The 25464-nt window shown below is 47.0% G+C and overlaps 1 protein-coding gene and 1 long non-coding RNA gene across 7 annotated transcripts in view; one reads left to right on the top strand and one right to left on the bottom strand.

Moving 5' to 3' along the window:
- Positions 1-1928: 1928 nt before the first annotated feature.
- Positions 1929-12939, top strand: LOC308579447. Its single transcript, XR_014004485.1, has 2 exons — positions 1929-3154; positions 12014-12939. It is a non-coding gene; the product is annotated as an uncharacterized lncRNA (long non-coding RNA).
- Positions 12940-13139: 200 nt separating this feature from the next.
- LOC308579380 (uncharacterized protein) overlaps positions 13140-25464 on the bottom strand; it is an 85892-nt gene continuing 73567 nt past the window's right edge. For all 6 annotated transcript variants that reach the window (XM_081180400.1, XM_081180401.1, XM_081180398.1 and 3 more), the window contains 5 exons: positions 25010-25063; positions 23308-23386; positions 21350-21539; positions 20005-20282; positions 13140-13512 (listed from right to left, as the gene is read on the bottom strand). In XM_081180400.1, coding sequence (XP_081036526.1) covers positions 13505-13512; positions 20005-20282; positions 21350-21539; positions 23308-23386; positions 25010-25063 — 609 coding nt within the window. In that variant the 3' untranslated portion in view covers positions 13140-13504. The remainder of the gene's footprint in view (positions 13513-20004; positions 20283-21349; positions 21540-23307; positions 23387-25009; positions 25064-25464) is intronic.

Raw genomic sequence — 25464 nt, forward strand, 5'->3', positions numbered from 1 at the left:
TCTGCAAATGTGAGGCATGGGATCCGCGACACTTCCGCCTACGATCTCCCCTTCACTTAAAAACAAACAAACAAACCCTTCCCTCCAGCCCCACGGAAGCCGTGTAGGGAAAGGGGCAGTGGAGGGCTGTCTGAGCCCCGCAGCTTGTTGTCGCTTTTGCAGTGCGTGGGGGAATCTGCTCCTTGGGCAATGGTGCTTCCCGGCACTTGAGAGCAACTTGGCAGGCGGAGGGAACGGGGCGCTAATTACCTTTGTCACCAGCTCCTTTTCTACCCTAAAGTGAGCAGGAAGCATATAATCTGCCCTGTCAGAGAGGAGGCTGAGGAGGGTGAAAGCCCCGCCCCCACCTGCCCCCGGCCTCCTGCAGCCCCACATGCCTCGAGTCGCAGGGCTGTCATGTTACAGCCCCGTGACGTCAGCGCCACGCAGGCAGCCAGGCAGGCAGACGGCGAGAGCCCCGCGCTGGGCGGCCTCTCCTCGCCGCCGCCGCCCCGCCTCTTGCCGCCCGACTCCCTTCCACGGCACACCAGGCAACGTCTAGCGGCACACTAGTGTGCCGCGGAACACCGGTTGGGAAACACTGCCTTAGATAAAGCTTGTCAATGTTGGCTTCCAGAAAAAAGCCGAACAGCTTTGCCTTTCCAAAAAAAAACGCGGCTCCGGAGGCTTCGCGTTCTTTTGCTGAAGCCTGGAGAGCGAGAGGCGTTGGTGCGCACTGACCCCTCTCGCTCTCCAGGCTTCAGGAATAGCCGCCTGAAGGCCTTTGGAGCGCAGCGCAAGTTCCCGCTGCATTCTGGAGGCTTTAGGTTCCTTTCAGCAAAAGGAACACGAAGCCTGAGGAGCGCAGCGGGAACTTGCGCTGTGCTCAGAAGGCTTCAGGAGTAGCCGTGCACAGCCCCTCCGACAGGGAGAGGCTGCACGTGGCTGTGGCTTCTTTAGCCCTGTGCAGCCTCTCCCTGCCGGAGGGGTTGGGCGCGGCTACGGCACAAGCCAAGACAGCGAGGGGGATGGATCCTGCTCGCTGTCTTGGCTTGTGCCATAGCCGCGCGCAACCCCTCCGGCAGGGAGAGGTTGTGCGCAGCTAAAAAGGAAGCCAAAGCAGCGAGCAGGGTCCATCCCGCTCACTGTCTTGGCTTGTGCCATAGCCGCGCGCAACACCTCCGGCAGGGAGAGGTCGCGCGCAGCCTGTATGCTGCTCTTTGGGTCTGGGGAGGGGGGTATTTTTTTCTTGATTTCCCCCTCTAAAAACTAGGTGCGCCCTATGGAGCGAAAAATACGGTAAATCACAAGTCAGCAAGACTTGATTTAATTTAAATTTTTTTTTACATATTGACAACTGGGAGGAAGGTTTCCTTTTTGGACTAATACATTTTCAGAGTCGTTTTTTACAGTTATATTAGAAATACATAGAAAAGTAATTATGAAGAAAACCCCCGCTCCACCCTCCCTAAGGGTCTGGTGACTTCTGTTTCAGTGTATCTGAAGAATTGTGCATGCACATGAAAGCTTATACCAAGAACAAACTTAGTTGGTCTCTAAGGTGTGACAATTTTTAATTTTTTTATTTTGACTGTGTCAGACCAATACGGCTACCTACCTGAATCTATTCTGATTTATTATTATTATTATTAAACCAACGATAGGTCAATACAAAGTCAGTTTCAGAAGCTCTGCATTTCTCCGTGCCAACAGCAACCGTTTTGGATCATCTGTTAATAACCAACTGCAGGCTGCTTTCAATGGGAAAATTTATTTAACAGTGAATACGCGTTTACATACAGCATTCAACAGGCATCAGTTTGCACAGGGGAAAATACTGGAGTCATCATGCTTGTCCAAATAATAATAATAATAATAATAATTTATTATTTATACCCCGCCCATCTGGCTGGGCCTCCCCAGCCACTCTGGGCGGCTTCCATAATTGATTGTCTCTGCCAGAATGAAGAGAGTGATCATACAAAAATACATTTTGTTTCAACCTAAGGCACCGCTCTAAAATATTTGGGAATGGCAAAAAGGTTTGGGAGAGGGCAGAGGATGAGATGGAAAGGGGGCTGGATCTCTAGTTCCCAACTGCAATCCCAAGAAATGGGGCATCGTGCCAGTATGAACATCTGCCCTGAAAGCCGAGGGGTCACTGATCTGGGAAGCCGCTCTTTATAGAATAAATTATTATTATTAATCTTTTGACAAGGGACACCTAGTGATTCAGGACTGGAGGACAAGGACACAGCTGCCGGTCTCTCTTAGCCACAGACTTCATCCCTTTATGCCAGTGGTGGCATAAAGGCCCAGATTGGCCATCACTGCTTTACGCAGAACACTGTCCAAGGGCTGGAGGCTAAATAGGTTGCTTTATGCCAGTCATGGCCAAACTTGGTCCTCCAGCTGTTTTGGGACTACAACTCCCATCATCCCTAGCTAACAGGACCAGTGGTCAGGGATGGTGGGAATTGTAGCCCCCAAGCAGCTGGAGGGCCAAGTTTGGCCACCACTGCTTGACACAAACAGCAGAGGCAAGCAGCGAGGTCAAACAAAGAGAAGGACAGAATAAGTAATGAAGACAAAAACAAACAAACAAAACCACAACACACACACACACACAACCTCAGGGGTTTGATACTGCTTTTATGTACACCAATATGCACAAAACTGACGTGTGAATATCAACTTAAATCAGGCACCCCCAGACTCGGCCCTCTGGATGTTTTGGGACTACAACTCCCGTCATCCCTAGCTCACAGGACCAGTGGTCAGGGATGCAGGGAATTGTAGTCCCAAAACAGCTGGAGTGCTGAGTTTCAGAATGCCTGACTTAAATACATGTTGCTGTTGTTTTTAAACCTGTTCAAAGCACAAGCAATGGCAAGCACGCAATGGGGAGCATGGGACAGGGGGGGCATTGCTGTGGGGCTGGCGTTCACTTCAATGGGGCTTGGCCCCAAACCTCCGCAAGCCCGAAAAAACAAAAAGCGCAGTGACCCAGCTTGATGGATTGGGCATGTTGCTGACGCCGCGCCTCTCGCTTTCTCGACATGCTCAGATGTGCGCTGGCTTCACAACAGTGAAGAGGCTTCCCCTGTGGAAACGTATTCTGGGTGGTGCATGACTTTAAGATGGCTTTCAATATAAATAAAGTAAATAAAGATAGGTTTCATAGAATCATAGAATCATAGAGTTGGAAGAGACCACAAGGGCCATCGAGTCCAACCCCCTGCCAAGCAGGAAACACCATCAGAGCACTCCTGACATATGGTTGTCAAGCCTCTGCTTAAAGACCTCCAAAGTAGGAGACTCCACCACACTCCTTGGCAGCAAATTCCACTGTCGAACAGCTCTTGCTGTCAGGAAGTTCTTCCTAATGTTTAGGTGGAATCTTCTTTCTTGTAGTTTGGATCCATTGCTCCGTGTCCGCTTCTCTGGAGCAGCAGAAAACAACCTTTCTCCCTCCTCTATGTGACATCCTTTTATATATTTGAACATGGCTATCATATCACCCCTTAACCTCCTCTTCTCCAGGCTAAACATGCCCAGCTCCCTTAGCCGTTCCTCATAAGGCATCGTTTCCAGGCCTTTGACCATTTTGGTTGCCCTTCTCTGGACACGTTCCAGTTTGTCAGTGTCCTTCTTGAATTGTGGTGCCCAGAACTGGACACAGTACTCCAGGTGAGGTCTGACCAGAGCAGAATACAGTGGCACTATTACTTCCCTTGATCTAGATGCTATACTCCTATTGATGCATCCCAGAATTGCATTGGCTTTTTTAGCTGCCGTGTCACACTGTTGGCTCATGTCAAGTTTGTGGTCAACCAAGACTCCTAGATCCTTTTCACATGTACTGCTCTCAAGCCAGGTGTCCTTAGTTATTCTGGGCTGTGTTTCCTTTGCTGAATCATTTGCTCCAAATTCTTCAGGTCGGGCATTGTTTTCTTTATCAGAGAAGACTGAGGCAAAGAAGGCATTGAGGAGTTCAGCCCTTTCTGTGTCCCCTGTTTGCATTTCACCATCTTCTCCTCTGAGTGACCCCACTGTTTCTTTGTTCTTCCTTTTGCTACGAACATACCCATTGTTAGTATCTCAGCTCACAGTCAGAGGTACCTGGCCTCCCCGAGGCAATTGAGTGAGATACTGTGTTTACCTTCCGTCTGCAACTCCCGGCAGGCTAGGTAAACAAACCGGCGATTCTTCTCATTAGACGTGAGAAAGAACACACCCTCTGCTTCTCTGCTTCTCTCCCTCCCTGCATTCTCCCCAGGGAGGGGAAATGAGACAGACAGGAGTCCTATTTACATGTTTTATTCCTGTCATTCAGCAGTACATAGAAATGCGACTGCACCCTTCAGTCACCATCAGAAGAGTCACAACTCCACCCCTGTGCTTCCAGCACAGGTCAGATGACACTCTGAGCTAACATCCAGTGCTCAGTACAGAGAATAGACTCCTCCTTTTCTCCAACAGTACATCTGCAAACCACAACATCCTGTTTTGCATTCCAGCCATCTGGAGCTGGCTTTTGCCTTGGTGCTTTTTCCCAACAACCTCCCCCAAAAGCATCAATAGGCAAAACACGATCCAGAGAAGAAAACAAACAGTTGTTATACATATAACAGTCCCCTGTTGTTTCAGTTCCACCCTTGGAACTCCCCACCACTGGTTTCACCAGTGTACCTCTCTGGTTGTTTGGCTTCCAAGGAATGAGTGCTTCTGCATTACCTTGGCTAGCTACTCTCTGTTGTGTCTTTGTCTCTGACTTAGACACTGCTTTAACTTGTTTTGAGTTGTTAACAATAGCAACACATGCAACAGCTAAGTTAGCAAACTCTTTTGAGTACCTCTTTGGTGGTACACCCTTTGTAACTCTCTCAGACCTGCGTATGAGGTTCTGATCCTCTGTGCTCACTGGTTCAACCTCTGGACTTCGTTGAGAACCAGTAGCAATCAGTGGTTCTTCCTTCATCTGTGAAGGTCTATCCATTGTGTGAGATTTTCTCTCAATGACTGTTACAACTGAACTCTCTGAGCTATCAGTGTCATCATCAGTACCACTGTAATCTGTGACATCAGAAAAATCATCATCATCAGAATCGCCACCTGTGGGAAATGTGTGTACTACTACCCGCTCTTGTTCCGGAGCACTCTCTAGAAACTTTGTGAGAATCACCTGACCAGATTCAGACAAAATTACTCTGTAGAGACCCTTTTCATAACCCACAAAAATGCCTCTGGCATTCTTCACTCCACCTGGAGCTTCTGTTCTCACGAGACCCGAAAACCTTAAAATAGGCAACAGAAGGTTTTCTATGGAACAGCTTCTCAAAAGGAGAACATCCCAACTCTGTTGAGACTTTTCTCAACCACACGTGAAGATAGGACGCTAGAGACTCCGCCCAATATTCATGTGGCAAATGTGAACTCAGCAATTGCGCATGCATCCCCTTTTGCAATTCTTTGTTCACCCTGGCACAGACCCCTCTGTTCCACGCTTCGGCTGAAACAGCAATTTTGTGGTCTATTCCTCTCCCATCCAGGAACTTCTGAAACTTCTGTAACAGAAAAATTTGTTTCTCATCTGTGAAAAGACAATCAATGTTAGCATCATGCATATTTTTAACCTTGTCACAAAACTCCTGAAACTTTTCTAAAGTTTCTTGTGGTTTCTCCATCAAATAAACCCAAGAATAATTAGTGAAACAATCCACACACAAAAGGTAAAACCGTGCACCGCCCCTAGATGGTTCTAGAGGACCAATCACATCAGCATACACCCACTGAAATGCTCTGTTGACCTTCTTGGTCACCTTCCTGGTGCTCGTGTTGGTCACACCTGCAAGAGAGATTTCGTTAGAATCAGAAGAATTACATTTCATGTAATCACTTTGATCAAATGTCAACAAATACAGTCCATCTTTCTCTCTGGCAGTAAGATACAGTTCTCCATCTTTGTAGATCTTGCATCTCTTAGCATCATAGGTCAGTTTCAGTCCTTTCTTTGCAATCTGCGACACACTCAGCAGATTAAATCTCAGTTCTGGAACCAAGTAAACATTGCTTATAGTCAAGTTCAGACTCTCAAGATACACAGTCCCAATTCCGGTCACTTCCAACTCTTGACCGTTGGCTTGTTTCACAGCGAAGCTTTGCTTCTTCAACGCTGAAAACAGTTCTCTGTGCGGGCACATATGTTTTGTACAACCAGTGTCGATTATAAACAAGTTCCCAACATCTGGCGTGGTTCCTTTCGCCATCATAGCCTTTGCAGGTTTCACCTGGCACTTGGTACGGCTTTTGCCTGACGCCTCAGGCTTCGTAGAGCTGCTTTGTGCTCCTCTTGACTGGTGCGGCTTTCTACAGTTTCGCTGTAGATGCCCAGTCTGTCCACAATTGTAGCATCGGACAGCGCTCAATGCTGTAGCATGCTCTGCAGTAGCACCAGCAGTGGGAAGATTCGAACTCTGTTCTTCCCTCCCCCTGTCCTTCACTTCCAGTGCAGCAAGTCGATCGTGTTCGTTCAGGACAACGGCACACACTCTCTCCGCAGTCAGGTCCGCCGCAGGTAGGGAACCAAGCTGACTGGCAACAACCTTGTAAGTCCGATTCAGGCTGTTTATCATGAAGCAAAACACTTCCTCCTGTAGATTGAAGTTGCGCTCCACCATCTGTTGACGCAGAAACTTCATTTCTGTCAGGTGCGCTTGAACATCTCCATCAGGCGCTAATCTCAGATTGGTTAACTTCTCAAAATACAGCAACGCTGAAGAACCAGCATCTCTCTGATGCGTTGTACGTAGCGTGTCCCAAACCTCTTTCGCATGTTGTAAATGCTGAATATGCACCAACTGCTCATCTGAGACACACAGAATTATAGCAGTCCTGGCCCTCATGTCCTGTGATTCCCAACCTCTGGTTGGTGCTGCAGGGATGGAGTTTTCAATTACATCAAAAAGCCTCTGATTCTGCAGCAGGGCCTTCATCTTTACAGACCAAGATGAATAATTGTCATTATTTAAGGGAGGTGGGTAAGGCAAACCTCCTGCCTTCTTGGCATCCATCTTGAAGCCAAGCCTTCAGCTCACACTCTCAAGCAAGCTGTAAAATCCAACAGTTGTTTCCTGCCTTCTCTAGCAGGCAAACTGCAAGTTGTTTATGCTTTTCGCACCTGGCAGCTAAACGCTGGCTGCTATGGAAAGTCCCCTTCCAAGAGCATGTAAACGTGTAGCCAAAACACTCTGTGGCTTTGTTTCGCTTTTCCCAGCCTCACAGTGCAGCTTCTCTGCTAGTAACTTTCCACGACCGTTACTTAGCAACAATGCATTCCAACAGGACAGTTTATCAACCACAATAATTTGTGGAATGCAGGCTTCAGCCTCTGAGCTGCAGGCCTGTCCTTCCGGAGCTTTTGTTTTTCAAACGCAGAGCTCCCGTGAACCAGAGAATTAATCAACCTGCGTTCACACTTTTAGCCCGAAAATGCAGCATACCTTGAGCTCCGTTGCTTTGAAAAAAGCTTCCTCTGGATCCAGCCGTCTGTTCAGCGTCTGGCTGCTCTTAGACGTTATTTCTTCTTCCTTGGAGCAGAGGAGGACAATTCACCAGCCTCTCATGCAGATGTTCGATGAATCGTAACCATCCGAATGCTGCCATATGTTAGTATCTCAGCTCACAGTCAGAGGTACCTGGCCTCCCCGAGGCAATTGAGTGAGATACTGTGTTTACCTTCCGTCTGCAACTCCCGGCAGGCTAGGTAAACAAACCGGCGATTCTTCTCATTAGACGTGAGAAAGAACACACCCTCTGCTTCTCTGCTTCTCTCCCTCCCTGCATTCTCCCCAGGGAGGGGAAATGAGACAGACAGGAGTCCTATTTACATGTTTTATTCCTGTCATTCAGCAGTACATAGAAATGCGACTGCACCCTTCAGTCACCATCAGAAGAGTCACAACTCCACCCCTGTGCTTCCAGCACAGGTCAGATGACACTCTGAGCTAACATCCAGTGCTCAGTACAGAGAATAGACTCCTCCTTTTCTCCAACAGTACATCTGCAAACCACAACATCCTGTTTTGCATTCCAGCCATCTGGAGCTGGCTTTTGCCTTGGTGCTTTTTCCCAACAACCTCCCCCAAAAGCATCAATAGGCAAAACACGATCCAGAGAAGAAAACAAACAGTTGTTATACATATAACAGTCCCCTGTTGTTTCAGTTCCACCCTTGGAACTCCCCACCACTGGTTTCACCAGTGTACCTCTCTGGTTGTTTGGCTTCCAAGGAATGAGTGCTTCTGCATTACCTTGGCTAGCTACTCTCTGTTGTGTCTTTGTCTCTGACTTAGACACTGCTTTAACTTGTTTTGAGTTGTTAACAATAGCAACACATGCAACAGCTAAGTTAGCAAACTCTTTTGAGTACCTCTTTGGTGGTACACCCTTTGTAACTCTCTCAGACCTGCGTATGAGGTTCTGATCCTCTGTGCTCACTGGTTCAACCTCTGGACTTCGTTGAGAACCAGTAGCAATCAGTGGTTCTTCCTTCATCTGTGAAGGTCTATCCATTGTGTGAGATTTTCTCTCAATGACTGTTACAACTGAACTCTCTGAGCTATCAGTGTCATCATCAGTACCACTGTAATCTGTGACATCAGAAAAATCATCATCATCAGAATCGCCACCTGTGGGAAATGTGTGTACTACTACCCGCTCTTGTTCCGGAGCACTCTCTAGAAACTTTGTGAGAATCACCTGACCAGATTCAGACAAAATTACTCTGTAGAGACCCTTTTCATAACCCACAAAAATGCCTCTGGCATTCTTCACTCCACCTGGAGCTTCTGTTCTCACGAGACCCGAAAACCTTAAAATAGGCAACAGAAGGTTTTCTATGGAACAGCTTCTCAAAAGGAGAACATCCCAACTCTGTTGAGACTTTTCTCAACCACACGTGAAGATAGGACGCTAGAGACTCCGCCCAATATTCATGTGGCAAATGTGAACTCAGCAATTGCGCATGCATCCCCTTTTGCAATTCTTTGTTCACCCTGGCACAGACCCCTCTGTTCCACGCTTCGGCTGAAACAGCAATTTTGTGGTCTATTCCTCTCCCATCCAGGAACTTCTGAAACTTCTGTAACAGAAAAATTTGTTTCTCATCTGTGAAAAGACAATCAATGTTAGCATCATGCATATTTTTAACCTTGTCACAAAACTCCTGAAACTTTTCTAAAGTTTCTTGTGGTTTCTCCATCAAATAAACCCAAGAATAATTAGTGAAACAATCCACACACAAAAGGTAAAACCGTGCACCGCCCCTAGATGGTTCTAGAGGACCAATCACATCAGCATACACCCACTGAAATGCTCTGTTGACCTTCTTGGTCACCTTCCTGGTGCTCGTGTTGGTCACACCTGCAAGAGAGATTTCGTTAGAATCAGAAGAATTACATTTCATGTAATCACTTTGATCAAATGTCAACAAATACAGTCCATCTTTCTCTCTGGCAGTAAGATACAGTTCTCCATCTTTGTAGATCTTGCATCTCTTAGCATCATAGGTCAGTTTCAGTCCTTTCTTTGCAATCTGCGACACACTCAGCAGATTAAATCTCAGTTCTGGAACCAAGTAAACATTGCTTATAGTCAAGTTCAGACTCTCAAGATACACAGTCCCAATTCCGGTCACTTCCAACTCTTGACCGTTGGCTTGTTTCACAGCGAAGCTTTGCTTCTTCAACGCTGAAAACAGTTCTCTGTGCGGGCACATATGTTTTGTACAACCAGTGTCGATTATAAACAAGTTCCCAACATCTGGCGTGGTTCCTTTCGCCATCATAGCCTTTGCAGGTTTCACCTGGCACTTGGTACGGCTTTTGCCTGACGCCTCAGGCTTCGTAGAGCTGCTTTGTGCTCCTCTTGACTGGTGCGGCTTTCTACAGTTTCGCTGTAGATGCCCAGTCTGTCCACAATTGTAGCATCGGACAGCGCTCAATGCTGTAGCATGCTCTGCAGTAGCACCAGCAGTGGGAAGATTCGAACTCTGTTCTTCCCTCCCCCTGTCCTTCACTTCCAGTGCAGCAAGTCGATCGTGTTCGTTCAGGACAACGGCACACACTCTCTCCGCAGTCAGGTCCGCCGCAGGTAGGGAACCAAGCTGACTGGCAACAACCTTGTAAGTCCGATTCAGGCTGTTTATCATGAAGCAAAACACTTCCTCCTGTAGATTGAAGTTGCGCTCCACCATCTGTTGACGCAGAAACTTCATTTCTGTCAGGTGCGCTTGAACATCTCCATCAGGCGCTAATCTCAGATTGGTTAACTTCTCAAAATACAGCAACGCTGAAGAACCAGCATCTCTCTGATGCGTTGTACGTAGCGTGTCCCAAACCTCTTTCGCATGTTGTAAATGCTGAATATGCACCAACTGCTCATCTGAGACACACAGAATTATAGCAGTCCTGGCCCTCATGTCCTGTGATTCCCAACCTCTGGTTGGTGCTGCAGGGATGGAGTTTTCAATTACATCAAAAAGCCTCTGATTCTGCAGCAGGGCCTTCATCTTTACAGACCAAGATGAATAATTGTCATTATTTAAGGGAGGTGGGTAAGGCAAACCTCCTGCCTTCTTGGCATCCATCTTGAAGCCAAGCCTTCAGCTCACACTCTCAAGCAAGCTGTAAAATCCAACAGTTGTTTCCTGCCTTCTCTAGCAGGCAAACTGCAAGTTGTTTATGCTTTTCGCACCTGGCAGCTAAACGCTGGCTGCTATGGAAAGTCCCCTTCCAAGAGCATGTAAACGTGTAGCCAAAACACTCTGTGGCTTTGTTTCGCTTTTCCCAGCCTCACAGTGCAGCTTCTCTGCTAGTAACTTTCCACGACCGTTACTTAGCAACAATGCATTCCAACAGGACAGTTTATCAACCACAATAATTTGTGGAATGCAGGCTTCAGCCTCTGAGCTGCAGGCCTGTCCTTCCGGAGCTTTTGTTTTTCAAACGCAGAGCTCCCGTGAACCAGAGAATTAATCAACCTGCGTTCACACTTTTAGCCCGAAAATGCAGCATACCTTGAGCTCCGTTGCTTTGAAAAAAGCTTCCTCTGGATCCAGCCGTCTGTTCAGCGTCTGGCTGCTCTTAGACGTTATTTCTTCTTCCTTGGAGCAGAGGAGGACAATTCACCAGCCTCTCATGCAGATGTTCGATGAATCGTAACCATCCGAATGCTGCCATATGTTAGTATCTCAGCTCACAGTCAGAGGTACCTGGCCTCCCCGAGGCAATTGAGTGAGATACTGTGTTTACCTTCCGTCTGCAACTCCCGGCAGGCTAGGTAAACAAACCGGCGATTCTTCTCATTAGACGTGAGAAAGAACACACCCTCTGCTTCTCTGCTTCTCTCCCTCCCTGCATTCTCCCCAGGGAGGGGAAATGAGACAGACAGGAGTCCTATTTACATGTTTTATTCCTGTCATTCAGCAGTACATAGAAATGCGACTGCACCCTTCAGTCACCATCAGAAGAGTCACAACTCCACCCCTGTGCTTCCAGCACAGGTCAGATGACACTCTGAGCTAACATCCAGTGCTCAGTACAGAGAATAGACTCCTCCTTTTCTCCAACAGTACATCTGCAAACCACAACATCCTGTTTTGCATTCCAGCCATCTGGAGCTGGCTTTTGCCTTGGTGCTTTTTCCCAACACCCATAAAAGCCTTTTTTGTTGCTTTTAACCTCTCTAGCAAGCCTGAGTTCATTCTGTGCTTTAGCTTTTCTGACTTTGTGTCTACACGTGCTGGCTATTTGTTTGAATTCCTCTTTGGTGGTTTCCCCCCTTTTCCATTTTTTGTACACATCCTTTTTTAATCTTAACTCAGTTAAAAGTTCTTTAGATAGCCACCTGGCTTCTTTAAGCACCTTCCATGTTTCCGTCTCATTGGTATTGCCTGACGTTGTGCTTTTACTATCTCCCTCTTAACAAACTCCCAGCCATCATGAACTCCCTTTCCTTTTAGTATTACTGTCAGGTTTAAAGCAGGCATAAGCAAACTCCGGCCCTCCAGATGTTTGGGACTACAATTCCCTAGCTAACAGGACCAGTGGTCAGGGAGGATGGGAATTGTAGTCCCAAAATTTGGAGGGTCGGAGTTTGCCTATGCCTGCTTTAAAGGTAAATCAGGGAAGACGCTCCATGCAGTGGGCTTCCCGAGCCCCCTCCAAACATTTGGGGTTGGGGTGGGGCTCCTGGCAGGTTATTTGGGCATTGGTCTCGGCCTTTCTGGCTCCCCTTCCACGCACTTTGCGGGTCCTTGCCGAGTGTCTCATGGCGAGTCGTCGCCTTCAACAAGTGGGGGCTGACAGCAATTTGCAGGCCCCATAGAGCACTGCACACCACGTTGCCATAATGACACTCGACCGTTGTCGGTGGGGATCCAGTTGCGGTGGAAGCCGCTGCGGCACCCAGGGCGGCAAATATGACGCGTACCCAGAGGCGCACTGATCCTCCCGAGAGTGCTGCCACCTGCGCATATACGCCCAGCATGTGGTGCCGCCTGCTGGGGATGGGAATGCCTGGCGTATTTGCGCGATCAGCGGGCGGATTTCCACAGCGGCAATTGTGCCTGTCGCGGAAATTCACCCGCCACAACGCCAATCAGTCTGGGGGGATTTTGTCAACCCCCCACCCCAGGCATGGGCCACCTCCGTCCACCAGTGGCTAACAGAGGTTTGCAGCCCCGACAGCGCTACATTACAATGACGGCACTCGATCATTGTTGGCGAGCTCACCAAAATACCGTATTTTCCCGTGTAAGACTAGGTTCCCCCCCAAAATATAATGTCGAAAAGAAGGGGGCGTCTTATACACGGATACATCTCCCCCCCATTTTCTTAAATCTAAGTCCCCCAAAATAGGGGGCGTCTTATACATGGGGGCCTCTTATAGATGGAAAAATATGTAACTTGCCACTTGCCATGAGCAAGACATTTGTTGCCAAGCGCCGGAAGAGATCTTAGCCCTAAGCTAGATTTTTTTATGGCAGAAACAGTCCAACCTGTCGCCAAGGAAAACGGCTCGCTCTTAACGATTGAAACGAAGCTCTCCTTCAATAATGGAGCGTGCATGTGAAGCCAGTTAAGACAAGGACAAGGTGGTTTAATAAAGGTTAGGTTTCATTTTATTAGGCTGGCTGTGCTCTGTGCAACAATATTTGGTAAATCTCCAACACAAGCTACTAACAGAATAATGAACAATTCACGGAAGGGAAAACGTTTCCTTCCCATCCCTTCGAGAAACCTGCGTTCAAACAGTCCCTCTAATGAAAACTCATTAAAGCAACAGTCAACCTGAAAGGTTTCCAAGGTGCAAAGTTAGGCGGGGTAGACTTTACTTCTTTTCTGGCGTCAAACTCGGGGGGGTTCAACAAGCAGCTTTTCCAAAAACAAGGCCTTCATATGACTTGGGGGGAACCCCAAATTCCTGAAGCGGAGAGTCTGGAGTCTTTCCAGGGTCCTAGTGTTCACAGTTCTGTTCAAAAGTGAGAGAGAAAGAAAGAACTAATAAGAAACGGAAGACAGGTGGAGTTTTAATTGCAATTAGTTACCACATTTTTTCCGTGCATAAGACTAGGTTTCCCCCCTAAAGAATAATGTCCAAAATTTGGGGGCATCTTATACACGGGGGCCACCTCCCCCATTTTCTTAAATCGGAGTCCCTCAAAATAGGGGGCATCTTATAGATGCAAAAATACAGTATTTGGCTGCGCAATAGAGATATTCGATTCTTGTCTCGTTACACGTATGAAAGCTATTTTGGGTCACTGCATACTATCCCTTGCTTTTTCCTGTAGGACAGGGATGTCCAACTCTCAATAGACTGTGATCTACTCCCAGTACAAAAAAAACTGGCAGTGATCTACCTGTTGTCATTGGACGGATCAAAGTTGTGGAGCTTCTCTTGGGAAGCAAATGAATGATTGGAACTGAAGATAAGAATGAGTGAAAGGTAATATATGAATGAATGGAACGGAATATATGAATGAATGGAACGGAATATATGAATGAATGGAACGGAATATATGAATGAATGGAACTGCAGGAGTGGTCAACTCTCAAGAGACTGCATTCAGAATTAAAAACTGGTAGTGATCTACCCCTGTTTTCTGGGGGGGTTTCAGCTCAAAGTTGTCGAGCGATTTTTAGGGAGGGGCTTTTGGGGGGGAGAGTTCTGTTTTCGGGGGGGGGTTTAAAGGCAATTGACAAAGGGGTAAATCACTCAAGAAAAAAATCAATATGCATAAAAACAGCAGCACAGAGAAAGTTCTGTCTTCCCTTCCAGAGATCATACAACAATGGAGGGCTGGGCGAGGGAGCCAGAGATCAACTACGATCTACCAAAACCTCGTGGGGATCTATCAGTAGATTGCAACTGACCTGTTAGACATCCCTGGAATAGATGAATGAATGGAACTGAATGAGCATTGCGATACACACAGAACATAATCAAAAGTCGAATATGTTTAATACACAGTTGAGGGTCTTGAACCCCCAGTCCAATAGTGGACCTTAATTTGATGGTCCACTTTTTGGCTAGGAGCCAAAAGTTGCTGAGCTTTTTTTGGAAAGGCAAAGTTGTCTGGCTTTTTCCCAGAAGCCAACATTGACGAGCTTTTTCTAAGGAAGCAAATGAAGGAAAGAAATGGAAGATATGAATGAATGGAACGGGAAATATGAATGAATGAAACCGAATGAGCCTTGTGATATACACAGAACATAACTGGAAGCAGTAGTTGTTGAGCTTTTTTTAAATCCTTTTGTTCTTTTTTATTCTGGGGGGAAGGAAATCCCTGAGGGGCCAGAGATCGACCAGGAACACCCCGTGATCAACCAGTAGATTGCAATCTACCTGTTGGACATGCCTACTGGCGGACTAATTGCAGTCGTTCACAGTTGCCAACAGATTGACGATACCCATTGAGTCCCACGATCCCTAGCTAACAGGATCAGTGGTCAGGGATTATGGGAATTGTAGTCCAAAACATCTGCAGGGCCGAAGGTTGGGGTTGCCTGAGTTAGAAACTGGACCCAGCAACATTCAACATCCCATCTCAGGCCTATTTCATTGCTCATCTTCTAACATTGTGTATGCCATCAAATGCCAGCAGTGCCCTTCGGCTCCCTATAGTGGGCAAACAGGCCAGACTCTATGCAAAAGGATAAATGGGCATCAATCTGAAATCAGGAATCACACGGCAGAGAAGCCAGTTGGCCTTCCAGCTGTTTGTGGACTACAACTCCCATCCTCCCTGACCGCCAGTCCTGTGAGCTAGTTATGATGGGAATTGTAGTCCCAACACAGCTGGGGGGCCGAGTTTGCCCAATCACTGCAGTAGGAGAACACTTCCATCTCCTGGGAGATTAAATACAGGATCTCCAAGCAGCTGTCTTATTGCAAAACAATTTCAGAAATAGGCTTGAAAGAGAAGTGAGTGAATTGCAACTTATCACTTAGCTGAAAACTATGGGGTCTGAATAGAGATATTGAATTCCTGTCTCTTTACACATGCTAAAGCTATTTTGGGTTATCTGCATACCATCCCTTGCTTTTTCAGTCATTCATAGTCGCTAGCAGGTTGACCATACCCACTGAGTCCTACGACCCTTTGGAGAAAACCCCCGCCCCACCCTCCCTCAGGGTCTGGGGACTCCCCTCCCTCTGTATATCTGTATATCAGGGTCCGGGGTCTCCCCTCCCTCTATATATCAGGGTCCGGGGACTCCCCTCCCTCTATATATCAGGGTCTAGGGACTCCCCTCCCACTATATATCAGGGTCTGGGGACTCCCCTCCCTCTATATATCAGGGTCCGGGGACTCCCCTCCCTCTATATATCAGGGTCTGGGGACTCCCCTCCCTCTGTATATCAGGGTCTGGGGACTCCCCTCCCTCTGTATATCAGGGTCTGGGGACTCCCCTCCCTCTATATATCAGGGTCTGGGGACTTCTCCTCCCTCTATATATCAGGGTCTGGGGACTTCTCCTCCCTCTATATATCAGGGTCTGGGGACTCCCCTCCCTCTATATATCAGGGTCTGGGGACTCCCCTCCCTCTATATATCAGGGTCTGGGGACTCCCCTCCCTCTGTATATCAGGGTCTGGGGACTCCCCTCCCTCTATATATCAGGGTCCGGGGTCTCCCCTCCCTCTATATATCAGGGTCTGGGGACTCCCCTCCCTCTGTATATCAGGGTCTGCGGACTCCCCTCCCTCTATATATCAGGGTCTGGGGACTCCCCTCCCTCTGTATATCAGGGTCTGGGGACTCCCCTCCCTCTATATATCAGGGTCTGGGGACTCCCCTCCCTCTATATATCAGGGTCCGGGGTCTCCCCTCCCTCTATATATCAGGGTCCGGGATCTCCCCTCCCTCTATATATCAGGGTCTGGGGACTCCCCTCCCTCTATATATCAGGGTCCGGGGTCTCCCCTCCCTCTATATATCAGGGTCCGGGGACTCCCCTCCCTCTATATATCAGGGTCTGGGGACTCCCCTCCCTCTATATATCAGGGTCCGGGGACTCCCCTCCCTCTATATATCAGGGTCTGCGGACTTCCCTCCCTCTATATATCAGGTTCCGGGGTCTCCCCTCCCTCTATATATCAGGGTCTGGGGACTCCCCTCCCTCTATATATCAGGGTCCGGGGACTCCCCTCCCTCTGTATATCAGGGTCTGGGGACTCCCCTCCCTCTGTATATCAGGGTCTGGGGACTCCCCTCCCTCTGTATATCAGGGTCTGGGGACTCCCCTCCCTCTATATATCAGGGTCTGGGGACTCCCCTCCCTCTATATATCAGGGTCTGGGGACTCCCCTCCCTCTATATATCAGGGTCCGGGGTCTCCCCTCCCTCTATATATCAGGGTCTGGGGACTCCCCTCCCTCTATATATCAGGGTCTGGGGTCTCCCCTCCCTCTATATATCAGGGTCCGGGGACTTCTCCTCCCTCTATATATCAGGGTCTGGGGACTCCCCTCCCTCTATATATCAGGGTCTGGGGACTCCCCTCCCTCTGTATATCAGGGTCTGGGGACTCCCCTCCCTCTGTATATCAGGGTCTGGGGACTCCCCTCCCTCTATATATCAGGGTCTGGGGACTCCCCTCCCTCTATATATCAGGGTCTGGGGACTCCCCTCCCACTATATATCAGGGTCTGGGGACTTCTCCTCCCTCTCTATATCAGGGTCTGGGGACTCCCCTCCCTCTATATATCAGGGTCCGGGGACTCCCCTCCCTCTATATATCAGGGTCTGGGGACTCCCCTCCCTCTGTATATCAGGGTCTGGGGACTCCCCTCCCTCTGTATATCAGGGTCTGGGGACTCCCCTCCCTCTGTATATCAGGGTCTGGGGACTCCCCTCCCTCTGTATATCAGGGTCTGGGGACTCCCCTCCCTCTATATATCAGGGTCTGGGGACTCCCCTCCCTCTGTATATCAGGGTCTGGGGACTCCCCTCCCTCTGTATATCAGGGTCTGGGGACTTCCCTCCCTCTATATATCAGGGTCTGGGGACTCCCCTCCCTCTGTATATCAGGGTCTGGGGACTTCCCTCCCTCTATATATCAGGGTCTGGGGACTTCCCTCCCTCTGTATATCAGGGTCTGGGGACTCCCCTCCCTCTGTATATCAGGGTCCGGGGACTTCCCTCCCTCTATATATCAGGGTCCGGGGACTCCCCTCCCTCTATATATCAGGGTCCGGGGACTCCCCTCCCTCTATATATCAGGGTCCGGGGACTCCCCTCCCTCTATATATCAGGGTCCGGGGACTCCCCTCCCTCTATATATCAGGGTCCGGGGACTCCCCTCCCTCTATATATCAGGGTCCGGGGACTCCCCTCCCTCTATATATCAGGGTCCGGGGACTCCCCTCCCTCTATATATCAGGGTCCGGGGACTCCCCTCCCTCTATATATCAGGGTCCGGGGACTCCCCTCCCTCTATATATCAGGGTCCGGGGACTTCTCCTCCCTCTATATATCAGGGTCCGGGGACTCCCCTCCGTCTATATATCAGGGTCTGGGGACTCCCCTCCCTCTATATATCAGGGTCCAGGGACTCCCCTCCCTCTATATATCAGGGTCTGGGGTCTCCCCTCCCTCTATATATCAGGGTCCGGGGACTCCCCTCCCTCTATATATCAGGGTCTGGGGACCCCCCTCCCTCTATATATCATCGTGTGGGGACTTCCGCTTCAGTGTATTTGAAGAAGTCTGCCTGCACACAAAAGCTTTTACCCAGAAGAAATATTGTTGGTCTCTAGGTTGCTACTGTCCATTTTTTCGTTTATTTAAGATTTATTTTAACTGCGTCAGACCAACGTGGCTCCCTCCCTGAATCTAGTATAGGGAGCTGGTTCACAAGTGCCAGAGTTCGCAGAAAGGGGGCCCTGGGGACACCCATTTTAGGAGGAAGCGGAAGGGCTTCATTAACCCACCCAAAACCTCTCCTTTTATTTCCCTCTAACTTCAGGTTAGTCAGCATCCTTCTTTCCAGCCCTGCAGCCCAGGTTTCAAGTATTTTGAGAACCCTGAATGCCGAACTCAAATGCGAATTTGCCACCTTTCAATGGAGAGGTGGTTTGGTGCACTTGGCAGATCCCAGTGCCTGGAGGTGGTTGGAGGACGGATAGCGGCTAATGGGTTGAGGTTGAATCCGGACAAGACAGAAGTCTCGGTTATGGGTGGGCAGGTGGTCCTGAATGGGGCAACTCTGCCGTATGGGGGTCATTTTGGACCCATGGAGGCGCAGGTCCATTCTGTGTCCAGGGCAGCTCCATCTGGGACGCAGGATGAGACCCCACTTGCCCGCGGACTGCCTTGCCAGAGTGGCGCATGCTCTGGTTATCTCTCGCTTGGACTACTGCAAGGCGCTCTACTTGGGACTACCTTTGAAGGTGACCTGGAAATTGCAATTAATCCAGAATGCGGCAACAAGACTGGGGACTGGGACCGCCCAGACCATATAACACTGGTCTTGAAAGACCTGCATTGGATCCCAGGACGTTTCCGGGCCCAATTCAAAGTGTATGAAGAGGATTTCATTCTTCCCAAAAGGAAACCTTCCTCTGCGGGTCAATATGAAGAGGATGCCAGCGAGGTTGAACCTTTCTGTAAAACAAAGTCTGACTGAGACCATATAACACTGGTCTTGAAAGACCTACATTGCCTCACAGGACGTTTCCGGGCACAATTCAAAGTGTTGGTGCTGACCTTGAAAGCCCCCAGTGGCCTTGGCCCAGTAGACCGCAATGAGTGCCTCCACCCCGGACGCCGGGGTCCGTCTCCCGAGGACCTTCTGGTGGTTCCCTCCCTGCGAGAAGCCAAGTTACAGGAAAGCAGGCAGAGGGCCTTCTCAGTGGTGGCGCCCGCCCTGTGGAACGCCCTCCCGTCAGATATCAAGGAAATAAACAACTACCAGACTTTTAGAAGGCATCTGAAAGCAGCTCTGTTTAGGGAAGCTTTTGATATTTGATGAATTATTGTATTTTAATCTGTTGTTGGAAGCCACCCAGAGTGGCTGGGGAAACCCAGCCAGGTGGGCAGAGTAGAATAAATGAATAAATAATAATTAAAGCTGTCAGTTGAAGTCTCAAAAGACTGCAAGAGGGAGGTTGCCAGAATAATCTATTACTACTACTACTACTACTACTACTACTACTACTACATTTATTTCCCTCCACTTCAGGTCAGCCAGCAACCTTCTTTCCAGCTCTCCCCACCCCCAGGTTTCAAACATTTTGATAACCTTGAACGCCGAACTCAAATGTGAATTTGCCACATTTCAATGAAGAGGTGGTTTGGTGCACTGGGCAGACTCCTGTGACTGTATATTTAATATTTTTTAAATCTCCTGTTGAAAGCAGCCCAGAGTGGCTGGGGAAATCCAGCCAGATGGGCAGGGTAGAAATAAATTATTATTATTATTACTATTATTACTATTATTATTATTATTATAATACCTGATGCGGTCTCTATCGGTTTGGTCAAGGAATTCACGGGACTTTCTTCTTCAAAAGCCAGCCTGGGACTCGCAGGTACAACAGCGGCATCTTTCAAGCTCTGGGTGGTTTTATCTGCAGCCATGGTTGTCTTGGGATGGACGCCGAGTTCAATGATTTCTTCAAAATTCCACGTCGTAGATTTCCCATTCAGGTTAGATAGAAATCCAGTTGAGCGATCCTCTTCATTAACGCACGAGATTTCAGAGTTCTCAACAACCGTTTCCTTTGCTGGAGGACTGGGAAGAGAGCAGGGTGGATAAAAATCAATGATGTTAAAAATTAAAAATAAAAAGAGATTTTTAAAATAAGATGCTTTTGGAGGGAAAATCTTTCTAAAGATTTTTTTATTTCAGTTTTATGACAGTCCAAAGGCTACTCATCTGGAAAGAAGGATTTGTTTTAAGTTTTTCATGTGTGCTAAAACTCAGTCTTTAAAAAAACAATGTTTAACTGTATCAGTTAACAAACAGGGATACATATGCTATCATGTTATTGTTTTAGTGAAATAAATTGTTAAATTGTGATGAAGGAAATGATTGTTTGTCTCCTTCTAATCAAGTACAGCAGAAAAGTTGACCAAATAGAAACAGTTCACTTATGAAACTTCACCATCATTTCATCATTATCTTTCAATGTATTTCTTAGAGTAGAACCAAATCAGTATTTTTTGATATAACTGTAAAAACTCCTCTGAAAATGTATGATTCCAAAAATGAAACCTTCCTCTGGTTGTCAATAGTAAGAGGATGCCAGCAAGGTTTAACCTTTCTGTAAAAAAGGGGATATTTTATTGATTGATTGATTGATTGATTGATTGTGTGATTGTGGAAATGGATAAAAGCCCCCCATCCAAACAATGACTATCATCAGTGCAGGTCAGAAAATAAAAAAATTAATTTCTATTTTTATCATCTACAATATCTTATTTCTTTAATGGTACAGCACATTGATGATTGCTTTTGTTTTATGTCTTGATGGCCTCATTAAGAGTGTAAAATTCATGTTAAATTGCTGCTTTTAAAAGTCTGGAACGCATTAATCCCTTTTGCATGATATTCTATGGGAAATAAGTGCCTTGGTTTTGGAATGCTTTGGCTTTGGAACGGATTTCTGGAACGGGTTAAGTTTGAGAACCATGGTACCTGTTTTACAGAAAGGGTCAGCCTCGCTGGCACCCTCAGTTTTGGAATGCTTTGGTTTTGGAGCGGACTTCTGGAACAGATTAAGTTTGGGAACCAAGGGACCACTGTACGGGGCTGTTTGGGGGAGGGGCAGGAGTGGGCAACACCTGCACCAAGCTTACCTAGCTTCTTTCACCTGAGTCAAATACATCGAATTCCCACCACCATCGTCGTTCCTCCGGTCAACCTCCTCCTCCTCATCCCCATTTACAAAGACACTGTCCGGTTCCATTTTTGATCCGTCTTCCGACGCGGCCAAATCGCACACAGCCTCTGGACCGTCTTCGAGGGAGGAGTCATATTTTGCCTTTTCTGAAACAACAACAACAAAAATAAATATTATTATTAATACCCCGCCCATCTGGCTGGGTTTCCCCAGCCACTCTGGGCAGCTTCCAGCAAAAGATTAGAAATACATTAAAACATCAGTCATTTAAAACCTCCCTAAAGAGGGCTGCCTTCAGATGTCTTACGTCAGATAGTTGCTTATCTCTTTGACATCTGATGGGTGGGTGTTCCACAGGGCGGGTGCCGCCATTAATAATTAAGAGTCACCACCTGAAATTTGGAGTGCGGATGGTGGTAAAAGGAAACTATTTTCAAACTGCGACTGAAGATCTAAGGCAGGCAGGCAGATGGCAGGCTTAACTAACCCCATGCTATTCTTTCCACAAGAGGGAACGAAAGCCCTCTGCGCCAGAAGCCCCTTCCGAGAAAATCAGGGAATACCTCCAAGCTAGCTAAGAAAGCAGGGTAGATAAAAATCAATGATTTATAAATAAATAAATAAATAAAATCGGATTTTCTTGATTTCATAGAATCATAGAGTTGGAATAGACCACAAGGGCCATCGAGTCCAACCCCCTGCCAAGCAGGAAACCCCATCAGAGCACTCCTGACATATGGTTGTCAAGCCTCTGCTTAAAGACCTCCAAAGTAGGAGACTCCACCACACTCCTTGGCAGCAAATTCCACTGTCAAACAGCTCTTACTGTCAGGAAGTTCTTCCTAATGTTTAGGTGGAATCTTCTTTCTTGTAGTTTGGATCCATTGCTCCATGTCCGCTTCTCTGGAGCAGCAGAAAACAACCTTTCTCCCTCCTCTATCCTTTTATATATTTGAACATGGCTATCATATCACCCCTTAACCTCCTCTTCTCCAGGCTAAACATGCCCAGCTCCCTTAGCCGTTCCTCATAAGGCATCGTTTCCAGGCCTTTGACCATTTTGGTTGCCCTCCTCTGGACACGTTCCAGTTTGTCAGTGTCCTTCTTGAACTGTGGTGCCCAGAACTGGACACAGTACTCCAGGTGAGGTCTGACCAGAGCAGACCTCTCCTTGACCAGAGCAGACCTCGCCTTGGATTTTTAAAAATTATTATTGATTTTTTAAAATTTAAATTGGATTTTTAAAACAAAATGCTTTTGGAGGAAAAACCTTTCTACAGATTTCCTCTTTAAATTACATTAGAGTCCATCTGGAAAGAAGGATTTGTTTTAAGTTTTTCATGTCTGCTAAAACTCAGTCTAAGTCGTTAAAAAAAAAAAGTTTAACCCCATCAGTTAACAAACATGTATACATGTGCTATCATGTTACTGCTTTAGTTAAATAAATTGTTTAAATTGTGATGAAGGAAATGATTGATTGTCTCCTTCCAATCAAGTACAGCAGAAAAGTTGACCAAATAGAAACAGTTCACTTATGAAACTTCACCATCATTTCATCATTATCTTTCAATGTATTTCTAAGAGTAGAACCAAATCAGTCACTTTTGATATAACCGTAGAAACTACTCTGGAAATTTATCATTCCAAAAAGGAAACCTTCCTCTGGTTTTCAATATGAAGAGGAAGCCAGCAAGGCCAAACCTTTCTGTAAAAAAGGGTTTTATCATTCCAAAAAGGAAACCTTCCTCTGCTTCTCAAGATTAAGAGGATGCCAGCAGGGTTGAACCTTTCTGTAAAAAAATTGATTTAAACCAAGTCTTCCTGACTAGGGATTTAAAACGGGATTTAAATTGATTTAATTTAAATCAAATCCACCTGGCAAGGAAGGCAAACAGTCGCAGGGCTGCCCCTTACCAGGCTGATCTTGCTTTTCGAGGCCCAGCTCCTCGTCTTCTTCGACGCCTTCATCCTCCTCATTGGACTTGTCGTCGTTCTGTGTTAGAGGAAGCAGAAAGAGTCAGTTGCAAGATGAGCTGCTGGTTATAAGATGGCCCTGTGCCCAGCTGGCATCTGAAGGACATTACAAGCCATAGGAAACCTTCCTCTGGTTGTCAATATTGAAAGGATGCCTGCAAAGTCAAACCTTTCTGTAAAATAAAGGATTTAAATCAAGACTGATCGAGGCCATATAGCACTGGTCCTGAAAGACCTACATTGGCTCCCAGGACGTTTCCGGGCACAATTCAAAGTGTCAGTGCTGACCTTGAAAGCCCTAAACAGCCTCGGCCCAGTAGACACCAAGGTCCCTCTCCCAAGGGCCTTCTGGCGGTTCCCTCCCTGCGAGAAGCCAAGTTACAGGAAAGCAGGCAGAGGGCCTTCTCAGTGGTGGCGCCTGCCCTGTGGAATGCCCTCCCGTCAGATGTCAAGGAAATAAACAACTATTGGACTTTTAGAAGACATCTGAAGGCAGCCCTGTTTAGGGAAGTTTTGAATGACGGATGTTTTAATGTATTTCTAATCTTTTACTAGAAGCCTCCCAGAGTTGCTGGGGAAACCGAGCCAGATGGGCAGGGTACAAATAATAAATTGTTGTTGTTACTGGAAGCTGCTTAGAGTGTCTGGCGAAAATCAGCAAGATGGGCAGGGTAGAAATAAATATGATGATGATGATGATGATGATGATGATGATGATGATGATGATGAAAGCTGTCATTGAAAAGACTGCAAGAGGGAGGTTGCCAAATACGTTTCCCTAATATGCAATCATTTTCATTCATGGCTCAGGCAATCCGTATTTGCCTCTAGGAAGAGTATTCTGCCTTAAAAGCTGCCAACGAAAGAAGATTGGACTATGCCTAATTGGCCAAACTGACGGGGAAAATCCAGAACCAGTAGGATCGGACTTTTCTGAAAGGCGGGACAAATATATGTTATATCTGAAAGACAATTGTAAAAAATGTACATCGCTAGTAGGGTCGCAGGAAGTTTTGTCCTGTTAAAATTACTGCTCATTACTTATCTTCATTATTTTAGTTTATATATAATACGACAATTTAATAGTAATAAGAAAGGTAAAGGGACCCCTGACCATTAAGTCCAGTTGCGGACGACTCTGGGGTTGCAGCGCTCATCTCACCTTGCTGGCCAAGGGAGCCAGCGTTTGTCCGCAGACAGTTTTTCCAGGTTATGTGGCCAGCATGACTAAGCTGCTTCTGGTGAACCCAGAGCAGCTAATGGAAACGGCGTTTACCTTCCTGCCGGAGCGGGACCTATTTATCTCCTTGCACTCTGACGTGCTTTTGACATCTGGAGTGGTGGAATTTGCCTATGCTTGCAATACAATGCAAGTATTTGTCCAAAAACGGAGCCAAATGGAGCCAAATGTTTCATTTCTTTTTGCATACTGTGATGTTATGTATGAAAATATGTGTAAAAACCAGTAAAAATTCTAATGAAAAGAAATGATAGCTGCCACAGCACATCAGCATCAGATCAGCTGTGGGAGCTCAGAGAAAACCACAATTTTTAAGACAGGCGCCAACAACGTTCCCCTTGAACACTAGCAACAGAAATCAGAGGTAACCAGAGGCCTTAGCCAACGTTGGAAGACATTTACCTTGGCGTCGTTCTGCTCTGCCTTCCGGGTCCTCCTCATTATTTCTTCTATTCTCTGTCAAAGAACAGTCACACCACTTAGATAACGCCAAGACTCAGTTAATAGTAGTAGTAGTAGTAGTAGTAGTAGTAGTAGTAATAATAATAATAATAATAATAATAATAATAATAATAATAATAATAATGTATTATTTTGACCCCGCCCATCTGGCCCTTTCCTTTCCCTGCTTGGAGACCCTTGAATGCCAGCAGGGAGTAATGGTTAGACTTTGACTGCAGTGGTGGTCAAACTTGGCCCTCCAGCTGTTTGGGGACTACAACTCCCATCATCCCTAGCTAACAGGAGCAGTGGTCAGGGATAGTAGACGTTGTAGTCCTAAAACAGCTAGAGGGCCACGTTTGGCCACCATTAGGTTAGAGAGAGACCTGGCTCAAAATCCTCTCTTAGCTATAAAA

Source organism: Podarcis bocagei (assembly GCF_964188305.1).
Source record: "Podarcis bocagei genome assembly, chromosome: Z".
Taxonomy (NCBI): Eukaryota; Metazoa; Chordata; class Lepidosauria; order Squamata; family Lacertidae; genus Podarcis; species Podarcis bocagei.